The sequence below is a fragment of the Benincasa hispida genome, chromosome 10 (genome assembly GCF_009727055.1).
Source record: "Benincasa hispida cultivar B227 chromosome 10, ASM972705v1, whole genome shotgun sequence".
Taxonomy (NCBI): domain Eukaryota; kingdom Viridiplantae; phylum Streptophyta; class Magnoliopsida; order Cucurbitales; family Cucurbitaceae; genus Benincasa; species Benincasa hispida.
Window position 1 is genome coordinate 2,619,779 of NC_052358.1, and position 13,303 is coordinate 2,633,081.

General features: G+C 27.3%; 1 protein-coding gene across 3 annotated transcripts; it reads right to left on the reverse strand.

Annotated features, from left to right (window-relative positions):
* Positions 1–2,014: 2,014 nt before the first annotated feature.
* Positions 2,015–12,981, reverse strand: LOC120088726 (serine carboxypeptidase-like 51). Of its 3 annotated transcripts, XM_039046158.1 has the most exons (14): positions 12,824–12,981; positions 12,441–12,489; positions 12,219–12,313; positions 9,602–9,709; positions 9,234–9,474; positions 7,117–7,160; positions 6,947–7,014; positions 6,139–6,244; positions 4,809–5,020; positions 3,584–3,653; positions 3,400–3,450; positions 2,760–2,812; positions 2,369–2,501; positions 2,015–2,115 (listed from the first exon to the last, which is right to left on the reverse strand). In XM_039046158.1, the coding sequence occupies exons 1-14, from the start codon at positions 12,839–12,841 to the stop codon at positions 2,047–2,049; spliced, it is 1,317 nt and encodes a 438-aa protein (XP_038902086.1). In that variant the 5' UTR covers positions 12,842–12,981; the 3' UTR covers positions 2,015–2,046. The 3 variants fall into 3 exon arrangements, 2 of the variants coding, with proteins under 2 accessions (XP_038902086.1, XP_038902084.1); XM_039046156.1 differs by having other exon boundaries at positions 12,441–12,966; XR_005485011.1 differs by having other exon boundaries at positions 2,016–2,115; positions 2,369–2,493; positions 12,441–12,966.
* Between the last annotated feature and the right edge of the window lie 322 nt (positions 12,982–13,303).

Genomic DNA, 13,303 nt, shown 5'->3' on the forward strand with positions numbered 1-13,303 from the left:
CCAACGCGAAAGGTTTGAGACATAAACCATTCCCCCACTATGATGAGCTTTCAATCGTATTTGGTAAAGATAGGGCCACTGGTGAAGGTAGTGACACCCCGTACGATCAAGATTTGCTACAGATGAATATTTGGAGGATATTCGATTGGGATCACAGGTTAATGAGCAACAAAAAAGTATACCTGACATGAACATACCAACCGTTGATGGGATGGATGAGGTTTTTCCAGATACGCCCATCAGTAGGCATACTGGATCATATAGCGATACGAGAGGAAGGAAACGCAAAAGGACTCCCTTCCAGTCTGAAATGCTTGACATTGTACACACATCAATGGACGTGCAAGAAAGTGAAATGGAGAAACTTGTACAATGGCAGAAAGAGAAATATGAATTGGAGCTTAAGAAGCGTTAGGAGGTCATTGAACAAATCTACCAAGTTGAGGTTTAGAGGAGGACGATTAGTTAACCCTCATAAATCTGTTGGTGAATGATATTCAGTGAACAAACGGTTTTCTAGCTATTCAGCCACAACTAAGGAAAAGGTATTGCATGTGTTTGTTGGGCAAGACTAACTAATTACGTTCTCGATGTTTGCAAGTTGGTTTGTTATTATTTTTTGTAACTTCCCTTAGTCTCTTATTACATAGGTATCATATATTTGTTGATTTTTTGTGACATACACAAATGGCATGTGGCATACAGCCCTTAGATATGGATGCAAATTTTTCTGAACAAGTTATAAAATGGTCATGTATAAGGCCATCAAATTATGTAAAATCTTTTGAGGGGAATGAATTTAATGAATTTCATATCCAATCTAATTTTTTTTTTTATCAGTGGAATGAATTTTATGTCCGATCTAAATTAACACTATTTTGTAAAACCATTTGGCTTTCGGTGATGAGAAGTTTGGAATGAATAATATGAAATTGAATTGTATACCATATCTTGAGATTGGAAAAAAAATGCAATCAATGTTTATTCCAAAAATGATGGATATAATAATTGGAATATAATTTTTTTAAAAAATAGTGTTCATACAGGCAAATTATTACAGAGTATAAAAACTTAACCATATAACACTGACATATGAATTCTACACACCAAAACATAGACATGAACTCAGACATAACAATTATGCACATCCCAAACATAGACATAACAACACTGCACATCCTATGAGTCTCAGTGCCCCAAACAGCTCCTTATATATATAAACATAATTTCAAAATTATAACATAAAAGGACATACATCTAAGGAGGACATCTACTTGGTTAGGATAATTAACATGTTCATGTCTAGATAATCCAACACGATGTGGATACATGTGTTGAACACTTATGTAAGCCATGTATATAACAAACATTATTATTAAACAGAGTTTTGTACTATCAAAATACATCATACTTTTTTAGTTTATAAATGCATAGACTAATTGACTTTAGATCGATTTTATTCTTGAATATATAAATAGAAATGTATATTTTAATAAATGTGTGTATGTCTGTTGTGTGTGTCGTTTTCTTATTTATATTTTCATCCTAAAATCTCATTTGATAAGACTAGTCAATCTCATGGTTATTAAGAAGTTATGGGGTATTTGACTTAAACAACTCAACTTTCGTAGTAAATACGATTGAAGTTTACATATTTATAACTTCATCTTCCTCTTTTTCTATATTTTGCATATTTATTGATCAACTTTATCTTACAACTCTAAATCTAAAACATAAATTTCATAACTCTAACCTATTAACTCAATTCTGTTGACTATTGGAAAAAAGAAATATAAAAACTGGATTAGAAGAGTATAGGCTATTTTTACCAATCATTTACATCACACAACAACAGTTTCAATACATGAGAGATTTCCATTATTCAGAGCAAATACACTTAAAAAAGAAGTTCAATCAATTAATACATCTCAAGTGTTTTTTTTTCTTCTTATCAATTATAATTAAATGATATGTGTTTCATTATATTCTAAATAGAAAATATGTGTTCTTCTTCTTTGTGTGTTTTCGTGGTCAAAAATAGCTACATCAAGAAGCGGGTGACTGTGTGATTTTTCCCACCATATCTAATGCCACACACGGCTGATCAACTGGAACCTACATTATTCATAATCATAAATAAGTAATATTAGTTAAATAATTAATTTTTTGAAAGTTACTTTTTTTTAGTTCTCAAAACTTTTTTAAATCATTGATAAAAAGTAGATAACAAATGAAGAAATTTAGAGATAAAAATAATGTTTATAGATTTAATATTTTAAAAACAAAATAATTATCGAACGATACCTGAATTAGAAAAATAGAACAAAAGTTGAGAGATAAAAAGAATATGTGTGTGCATATAACTTACAAAATGGCCTGCTCCGAGGATCCAATAGAAATTCAAGTTTTTATATGACCTAAAGAAGCCTTTGGTGCCTTTCTCATTCCCACAAAATAGAGGAATTCTCTGTGTGTTTATGAATGACTTTAGTCCTTTCCACCTCGAATGAAAAATAAAAAATAAAAAAAATAGTTTAATAAATATTAGGAAGAAAAATATTTTTTTTTTCATTGGTTTGAGCTGCACCTTTCTTTGTACAACCCATCAATAGTTCAATTAAAAATTGTCACGTATGTCAATTAAATTACATCTAATCATTGTCCTATTAAGAACTCTAATATAACATTTCACTGATTGATTACATAACCATAAATCATTAAGACTTTAGAGATAGAAATCACTTAAAAAGAAAAATTACTTGAGTTTATTGATCCATGCTTCTGTTCCCTTGGTTGAACAAATAAGATCAGCCTAAAAAAAACAATTGAAATTATCATTATTGCCATTAAATCTCATTTAACAAGAAATTAGCCTAAACTCATAGACTATTTATTGTTACAAAATATTATTAATAAAAAAATCATGTAAATATATACATAACGTATTAAATAAGTTGTTATTGTCAAAATGAATATAACTCAACTGATATAGTGTTTAGTTTCTTTTGGTAATCATTTTTTTTTTAAAATTAAGCCTATAGACACTATTTATATCTCCAAATTTCTTCCTTTATTATCTACTTTTATCAATAGTTTAAAAACCAACTCAAATTTTAAAAACTAGAAAAAAGTAGCTTTAAAAAACTTGCTTTTGTTTTTAGAAATTAGCTAAGAATTCAACCATTATACTTAAGAAATATGCAAATCATTGTAAGAAATTGAGATAAAATATATTAAATTTCTAAAAATAAAAAATAAAAAATAAAATAATTATTTAATAGGACCTCAATGATTAACCTCGAAATGAAAAAGTTTGGTTCTCCAACTTGATGGTATGGTTAAAAGAAAAAAAAGACCGTTTTCGTGTGAAATCATTAATTTGAAAAAGAAAATACTAACCTGACCGTTATATACAGTGACATTGACACCTTGAACGAGCAATTCATCAACCTGCTCAAACAGAGAGAAAGAAAGAAAGAATAAAAAGAAATAAAAAAAAAATTATATTGAAATAAAAATACTAAGCAATAATTTAATACTCAACAAATAATAATATTGAAATTAGTTTGGTTAATAGATATACCTCCTTAATCCTTGGTTTCATAAAGTCTGATTCAAAAAGTAGGAATACAGTGTCCGATTGACTTCCCCATCTATGCATACAAAATTTATGATTTAGTCTCAAATTTTAGTTATTTTTTTTAAAAAAATTATTTTAAATGATAAAATTACTGAAAATATTTATAAATATGGTAGAATATTATAATCTATCTGCGATAGTCTATGGCAGTTTGTTATATCATGAAAATATTTTGATTCATTTTATTATATTTGAAAACAAACTTTTTTTGAATTTACATTTTTCAATCATACACTCATTACCGAGACACATGTTATTATATCTTCATATACACATTTTATTATATCTTTACACATAAAATATTATTATTTTCGTTATAAAATTTTATAATATTGTCTTTAAATGGATTTATGTTTGAAATTACCTATTTCCAATACATAAAATTTTAAAAATTTTATTTGGGTAAGAATAAATAAAAATTTCGTTAAAAATAAATAAATAAAACAACCAAACAGAAAATTTACACAGTAATAGACTTGAAAAAATCGCAAGGTTAAGAATTGAAATATGGAGTAAGTCACGGCAGGACGAAGACGTCTCACCCGCCCATGAATATCTCTATATTAGATCACATAATTTCTGTACTAAATTTCCATGATTATGGCAAGATTTTCAATTTTTCTTCTCTTAAGAAGTCTATTCATTTTTGCATACCAATTCTAAAATTTACTAACACAAGTAGTATAATTTTTTAGAACAAAATGTTAAAATATAAATATCTCAATTTGAAACATTTTTAACATGTTAAAATTGTTTTAGTAACCTTTTTTTTCAAAAAAAAAAAAAAAAAAATAGTAAGAGAAAAAAAATAGTGACATCATTTAAAGTGAGCTATGATAATAAAATTAAGATCAAATGGTAAAAAGCTGCCTCTAAAGTAAGATGGTAATTATAATAACACCCTCAAATTTTCAACCATAAAATTAGGTCTTTAAACGCCGGACCCCCAAACTAGATTAATTGTAAGAATTGGACTTATAAAAGATGAAAATTGAGCCTTGAAACTTATACAATCATGTAAGTGTGAGAGTCTAATTTTAATATTTATATAAATTTAAAGTTCGATTTTTATAATTGAAAGTTTGAAGGTATAATTACGACTATCAATATATTTCAGTGGTGATTTTTGTAATTTATTCTAACATTAACGTGATATATAATTACGTACTTGACATTTGGTGGGATAATTTTGAGTTTCTGCTTAATTGGGCCATTCATCAAAGCTTCCAAGTCTCCTTCACCTCCTGGCTTGTAAATTTTGTGACTGAGATATGCAGAATAACTTTTTACTTTTACTTTTACTGTATTAAAGCTATTTGATTCTTCACTTGTTGAGATTACTGGATCCATATCCTGATCCAACATGAAATTATAGAAATCCTGCCAAAATAAATGCCTTAATTAATTAAAGTTCATGTATTCAATATCACAAACCAAATCAAAATAATAATATAGACATGTCGTAAAAGAATTTGTTATTATTTGGTACAAATTTTGTTTAGTTTTATACTTTTTGGAACTTATACTCTTTTTTTTTTCTAAATTATCTTACGAAAATCTGTGTTTGATTTTTTTTTTTAAGTTTTCAAAACCTAATTACATGATTGAGATTTTAAAATACAGAGTAGAAAAGTTAGATAACAAAACAAATAAATTTATTAGTCGCAAAAGTAGTGTTTATAAACTTAATTTTCAAAAGGGTAATTGTTTTAAATGGTAAAATTATTGAAAATATTTTAAGTATAACAAAATACATTGTCTATCAATAATAGACTGCGATAGACATTTATTAGTAGATGATAAATTGTGATAGACATCTATCATATTATCACAATCTATCGTAGTTTATCACTAATAGATAGTAACATTTTTTTTTATATTTATAAATAAGTTGATTCATTTTAAAAAAAAAATCTTTTCAAAAAATTAAAAACTCAAAATCAAATTGTTATTAAAATAGGCATAACATTATCAATTTACAAAAGTCTTAAATTATCAATTCATGTAATCTAATTATAACCATGAAGTTTGAGTTGTGTCAAATGAGTCATACTTAACACATTTAGTATTTTCTTAATAAAAACCTCACAAACTTATTACACATAAAAGGGTAAATAATAGAGTTTTATTATATATACATAAAAAAAACCAACTTTATGTATAATATATCTGTTATTTTAAAAAATGTGTACCTAATTCAAAATCACGTGTTTTATAGATTCTTTTAAAGTTTACCAATACACAATTTTTAGAAGATTTAGTAAACATGAATTTGAAAGTTGATATCAAAATAATTTAATTAACACCAAATAAATACGATGATCTCAGAGTAAGAAGTTAGATTCCTCTATTCCATATATTATTTTTTTTTTGAAAAAAAAAAAAACAAACTAATAAGTAAACTTATAATAACACAATATTAATCTAGAATTCCTTTAGAGAGAAAAAAAATCATGAATAAAATGAGTTTTGTAATTCATGGGAAAAGAAAAACATACCACGCCGTTGCTTTTAGCGAAAATAAAATCCTCAAGATTACTCCAAGAAAGTGTTGCATTTTCGTACCTCCCCTTTTTAATTTCCTCACTTATCTTCAATGCTAAACTGTTTTTCAAAAATGTCTTTTGTTAGATAAATTAACGTGATGTTGGTAATATTTATCTTTTGGATTTGGACAGTTGTAAATATAGCAATCGAATCTAAAGTATTAGTAAATATAATATAATGTATAAAAAAAAATTACAAACATGACAAAATTTAGATAGTATATTAATGTTAGACCATATCGTTGGTAGCCTGGTAGGAGTCTAATAGCGATAAACCATATAGTTAGTAAGAATCTATCAGCAATAGAAGTCTATCATTGATAGACTTTGCTATATTTGCAATTTTTTAAAAAAATACTGTGATTCACTTGGTTATTATTCCTATAAATGCTATACATTGCAATTATCCATAAATATATATAAACATCATTTTTACCTCTAAATTTCTTATTTTGTTATCTTATTTTTACCAATGTTTTCAAAATTTAGAAGCTAACTTTAAGATTTGTTCAAAGTATAAGGTCTAAGATAGAATAATTGAAAGTACAATACTAAAATTGAACAAATTATTTCAAAATATAAGAAAAAAAATATTTTAACTAAAGATGAAAATAGGTTTAATTTTTTTAAAAAAAACATAAAAATCAAAATGGTTATGTGAGAGGGTCTAACCATTTTTCTTTTTAATGAATATTATTCATTTTTTTTTCGTATTATTGAAATAAATAAAGATTCTAAAAAAAAAGTGAAAAAGATTGACCTATTTGATTGCTGTTGTGCCACGCTGCCGATCCGTGAGAGGTCTCTGAGAAGAGGGGCCCAAGAAGACTGTAGTATTTTTACATAAAAATTATTACATTTATTTATATTATCCATGGAGAAATTGATTAAAAAATGGACGGTCAAGATTGAGAGAGTGGGGAAACGAACGGTGAAATCTTCTGGGGATATCCAAGAGTCTCCTAAGGCCACCCCTGCAAAACAAAATTCCATGCTATAAGTAACTAAACATATTTAAATTATGAGAACATACCAAAGTTGAAGGAAAGACATAAATTTATTTGTAGTTATAGTAGAATTTTTACGGATATAATAAAATTTAGATTTAGTTCTTAGAGTTTAATAATGATACACTATGATGTTGATAGAAGTATATTAACGATAAAGTCTATTATTAATAAATTTTGTTATATTTGTAAATTTTTTAAAATATTATTATACACTTAATTATTAATCTAAAATTGTTATCTATTGAAATTATTCTGAATTTTAGAAATACAAAATTAAAAGCGGAATCATTATCGTGAAAGCGTTCTAAATGATTAATTTTATTTCCTCAATTTTAGTTAAAGATTTATTTAGGTTTAAACTCAAATTTCCATGTTTCATCTCAAATATAAGAGGAATATATTTTTATTTTGTAAATTTTAAATTGTTTTTTCTCCCTTCACTTTTCTAGATTTCAGAATTTATAATGTTATCCTTGATTTTTCACTAAATTTTTGTTATTACTTATTAGTATTAATTTCTACTATTAATTTAACATAACTAATTAATTGATTAAATTAGTTTTCATTGTTTTTTCATCATTACTTAATATTTTAAATTAATTAATTAAAAGTTAATATCAAAGGTCAATTGTGAATATGAGCAAAAAAAAAAAAAAAGTTATAAAAAATTATAAAATATTGAAACCTAAGAATCACATGAAAATGAAACTCAAAATTCATAGATAAAATTATAACCGTTTGAAACATAGAAATTAGATGAATTAAAGCTAAAAATAAAATAAAATAAATTTATCTTAATAAAAAAAGAAATAGGGTTCTCAACTCACCCATCACAGACATAACTCAAATGGGCCCAGATATTATTAGTCATTTTGATGAGTTTGTATTTGATTATTTTTTTCCCTTTTTGTCAGTTATGTATGAGGTAAAATACAAAAGGGATATTTCACACCTACTAAGCATAACAATATAATATCAAAAATAAAAAAAAATATATCCAATTCTATCAAAAGAATAAAACCACATGCTTGCATTCTCCATTATACAAACTACCTTTTTGTTCTCTTTCTAAATTTAACAATCATAGAGATAACATATATGATTTCTTTAATAAAAAAACATATATGATTTCTTTAATAAAAAAACATATATGATTTCTTTAATAAAAAAAAGTGTTCTAACATTTTAGGCCCTTATGGTAAGCATCTTAATGTCATTGTCATTTAATTATTTTTTTTAATATTCATATTCCATCTTTAATTTTTTTTAATCTATTTTCCACCTATTTTTCAAAAACAAGTTAAATTTTGAAAACTTTAACAAAATAATTTTTTAGAACTTTATATTTTTTTTTATAAATGAACTATTCTTTTGATCAAGAAAGATGAAAACACAATAAATCAATATGAAAATAAGCTTAATTTTTTAAAACCAAATAATTATAGAACAAGGCTTTTAGGTCTTGTTTGGTAATCTTTTTGTTTTTATTTTTTTTAAATTAAGCATATAAACACTATTTTCATTTTTTGTTATTTATTTTTTACCAATGATTTAAAAAATCAAACCAAATTTTGAAACCTAAAAAAAGTAGCTTTTAAAAACTTATTTTGTTTTTTAAATTTGGTTAAGAAATCAACAATTATAATGAAGAAAGATGCAAATCATTATAAAAAAGATGGAAAGAAAATAGACTTAATTTTCAAAAATAAAAAATATAAAACAAAATGGTTAATGTTTGGTTTTTAGTTTTTGACAATTGTACTTATCTCTTCTCAGATTCTTACAACAATTTTTATATTTATGATGTAAAACGTTGAATTCTTGGCCAAATTTAAATAATAAAAACAAGTTTATTAAAACTACTTTTTTATCTAATTTGATAATCATTTTATTTTTGGTTTTTGGTTTTTCAAAATTAAACAAAAACAAAACGTAAAAAAAAAAAAAAATTAATTTTTAAAAACAAAAATTAAAAATCATATGATTACGAATAGTAAATAAAAACATAAAAATAAAGTGAAAGTAAATAAAAAGTACCTCCAAGATTAAGTTTCAAACGGCCAGCTCGGATGGCGCGAAGGAGGGACAAAGCGAGAGTGACAGCAAATTTGCCACCATAGGACTCTGCAAAGATGTACAAAGGAGTATTCTGTAGGCCGACACTGTCGTTCGAAACCTCAGCCAGCAAAGTCGTCATGTCGGTCGCGGCGTCCCAATCGCCTTTCACAAATTGTCCCGAACTCTCCACATAGCTATATCCGGTCCCAACCGGATTGTCCTATTTTTGTTTTTTTTTAATGTAATCATAATACCATCTCAATAATTAAACTAAATAATAAAAACAAAAATATTAAAGCAATAATTGATTGATTGATTGATTAAATTAAAAGGAGAGGGAAGTTCACCACAAATAAGAGGTCTGCTTTTCGCAACCATGTTGAGTTTCTTGGCTTTAACTTCGAGTCCAGTGGCCCTATTTCTAGGAAGTTCCCAAACCCAGTTCCCGAGCCACCCTATTTTTCAATATTCCAATCATTTATTAAGAGAAAAATAATAATTTTCAAATATATAAAAATTTTGCTAACTATATTAATCATCGTTTCAAAATTAAAAATGTGTTGACATCTTTTACTCTATTTTCAATTTTTACGAAGTAAACATCTTTTGTTAAAATGAGTATAAAGTTTATACTATATATCATCTTCAATGTTTGATTCCTATCTTAGGTATTAATTTAATATTTTTTTAAAAAAATAAAAAAATAAACATCTTTCAAAACTTAAATTATGTTTGATAATATTTTTTTTTTTTTTAAAAAAATAAACATCTTTCAAAACTTAGGTTATGTTCGATAACTTTTTGAATTTTTAAAAATTATGTTTGTTTTATGATTTCTTCTACAACATTTTCATTTCCAACGTAGGAAGTATGAATTCATGATCGAAAGTTTTTTTTTTTTTTTTTTTTAAGAAAACAAGTTCTTAAAACGTTTTTTTTTATTCTTAGAACACGTCTAAGATTTTGAAAATATCTCTAAAAATTAAATAATGAAGTACACATCTCCCTTGTGGATTGCTTGGATGGAGGAGTATATGCTTAGAGGACAGTCGTTATGGACGGTTTGTGCTGAGGTGGGACAGTCATAGTGTTTGAAGGCAATTTTACACTGTCGGGATAAGCTTAAGTTGTTGGTCAGGTTGCAGAGTGGTAATGGGAGGAGATGTTTTGTTTGGTGGGATCTGTGGCTGCTTGTGAGGTCTATCTTGGAGAATTATGGGGAGCATGTGATTTTTTATGCTGACAGTCATTGTGAAGCTAGACCGTCAGACTTCTTATCTATTGATGGTTATTGGCATTGGCCTTTGGTTTCGTGGGAACTTCTTGAATTGTGGGGTTTGTTTTAGGGTATGGTGCCGAAGATGAACGTGGAGGATAGTTGGGTTTGGGTTCCAAGTGGTAATGGTATTTTCTTTGTTGCTATTGTGTGGGAGAGTTTGCATCCTAGGTGTCCTAGGGTGTCTTGGGCTCGTCTGGTTTGGTCTGGGATAATATCTCGAGGCATTCTTTTTGTGTCTGGCTAGCAGTGAAGGAGGGTTTATGTACAAAGAACAGGCAAACCCTTATGGGTGGTATCCAAAGACATGGAAAGGGATGTTTTTATGTCAGCAACAGAAGCCCAAGCTCATGGAATTGTTGATCTTGTAGCGGTTGAATAAAAAATAGCAGGGATTTCACGCAAAAATCCGAAATTTGAGATTTTATCTTTCTTTTTACCGATCAGGTACTTGGGATTAGTTGAGAAGGTGGAATCAGTCGGTAGATGTTACCTGTCTGCTTTGTGTGGGTGGGATAGAGTCTCAAAATTATTTGTTTTTTGACTGTGTGTTTGGGAGGGTGTAGTGCGTCTATTGGGTTTGTCTCATCGGGCTGCTGGGTGGGATGTGGAGTTGTGTTAGGTGTGTTGGGTGGGGTCTGGTAAGGGTGTGCGAAGCAAGTTATTTTGAGTCTTTTGGTGTGTGTCAATTTACTTTATTTGGCAGGAGTGGAATCGTCAGTTGCATAGAGGGCATCCGAGAATGACGTATATTTTGTTTCAGCTTATTGTCTCTATGATTTGTGCGCGTGCTACTTCTTGGCGGATTGATCTTCATGACTTTCTCTAGCTTCTTTGTTTTCGTTGTCTTTAGTTTTCTCTTGGATACTTTGGTTTTTGTGTGTTCTCCAGCTTGTAGGAATTTTTTTTCTTCTGGTTGGTTTGTTTGTTTTTCCTTTTGGGTTGTCTTTTTATTATGGTTATGTTTATTTCATCTGCGCGCTGTTTATGTAGATGGTTTATTTGCTATAATGCCTTGATCTTAGGCTGTAGGATCTCTCTTGTTGTTGTATAATAATATTACCTATTGAAAAAAAAGTACACATATCTCTTTTTTTTGGAATTTTAAAAATTGGGCTCACATTTTATCATTTATTTGTACAATAGTTTTCATCTTTCTTAATATTTCAATTCTTAATCTTTCTTAATATTACAATAGTCTTTTCTCCTTTTTTTTTTTTTTTTGGAAAAAAAAGTTCTTGAAACAAAATTTTATAGTTTTCAAAACAGGCTTAGATTTTGAAAATATCTCTAAAAATTAAACATTAAAATAAAGAAACTCATTTGAGGAAGCAGTAATTTTTATAAGTTTGTTTTTCAAAAATCAAAACGTTATAAAAATTAAGCTTGATCAACACACAAAAGTAAGGATAAAATTCACAAATTTCAAGAGATAAAGAAAAGGAAAGAAAATCTCGTAATTTTTCTTAAATTTTTAAAGTACAATTGAAATCATAATTTGAAGATGGAGTTAAGTGATCACAACTTCAACCAAAATGTAAAATATCTCATGCATCTTAGTCGAGCTCAAAAGAAAATACAATTCATTCAAATGGAAAGTTGTCGATCCACGCCATAAATTTTGTTTCTTTTCCATAATAAAATGAAAATATATAATAATAAATAAATAATTGGAAAAGACGGCTCACCGGCCCGCCCTGTAACCAAAGAATGGTCGGCCATGGCTTAGAACCATCCTCCACTCTGAAGGGGCTTTTGTAAAGCCACCAAAACATATGGGCTTCTGAACAACACACAATCACAATTCACAATAACATATATTATAAATTAAAAACTATTTAATTAAATTAAAATGACAAAAAAAAAAAAAAAAAAAAGAAATGAAAAGAAAAGAAGGAGTTTTGGCTTACTTGGTCTGACTTGAACGTAACCCCATTCTTCACTTCCATCTTGAGATTTCTGAGTAGTGGAAGTTCCAAATTGAAACAGAGAATAAGAAGAAAGAATCAGAACAAGACAGAGACGAAGAACAAACAGTTTCTCCATTGGAGAGAATGATATATTTTTTTTCTTTCTTTTTTTAATTAATTAATAAAAGAAGAGATTTAATAGATAGAGGTATTTATTTATATAAAAAAAAATTGAATGCATTGGAAAATAAGAACAAAATAAGGGACGGCAAAGGAAATTAGACAGCACAAGATACAGTGAAAACAGACAGGATAATCCGGCAAAGGGAATTGGACAGCACAAGATACAGTGAAAACAGACAAGATTATCAAAGAATATAGACATGTTCAAAAAAATCCATGAATCGGGATCTCGCATCCGTCTCGAATGAGGTGGGAAATCCTTGAATACACGAGAGATGGAGGAGGGAGTGCGAAATATTTGACGGGGAATATATTCCCGATCCCGACCCAGCTCCGTGTTTCCGCCCTCGTCCGAACTTTATATAATAAATTATAAAGTTATTAATATATATATATATTAATATTGTAGACTTTGTTAGGATAACAATAAATGTTTTAATTATTTAAGTTTAAAACTTTAATACCTTATATGTCCTAATATTTAGATAAGATGTTATAATTGTTGAATTTTAATTTATAAAAACTATGAGAATTTAGCATTATAATTATATATTTTTAAATTGAATGTGTATTATTGCTTTTAATACCAAAATTGATAATATTTTATTTAAATGAAAGTTGAATTAAATATGTTTAAGGAATCGTTAAAAACATATATCTAATTGAAATTAAAAAAATGT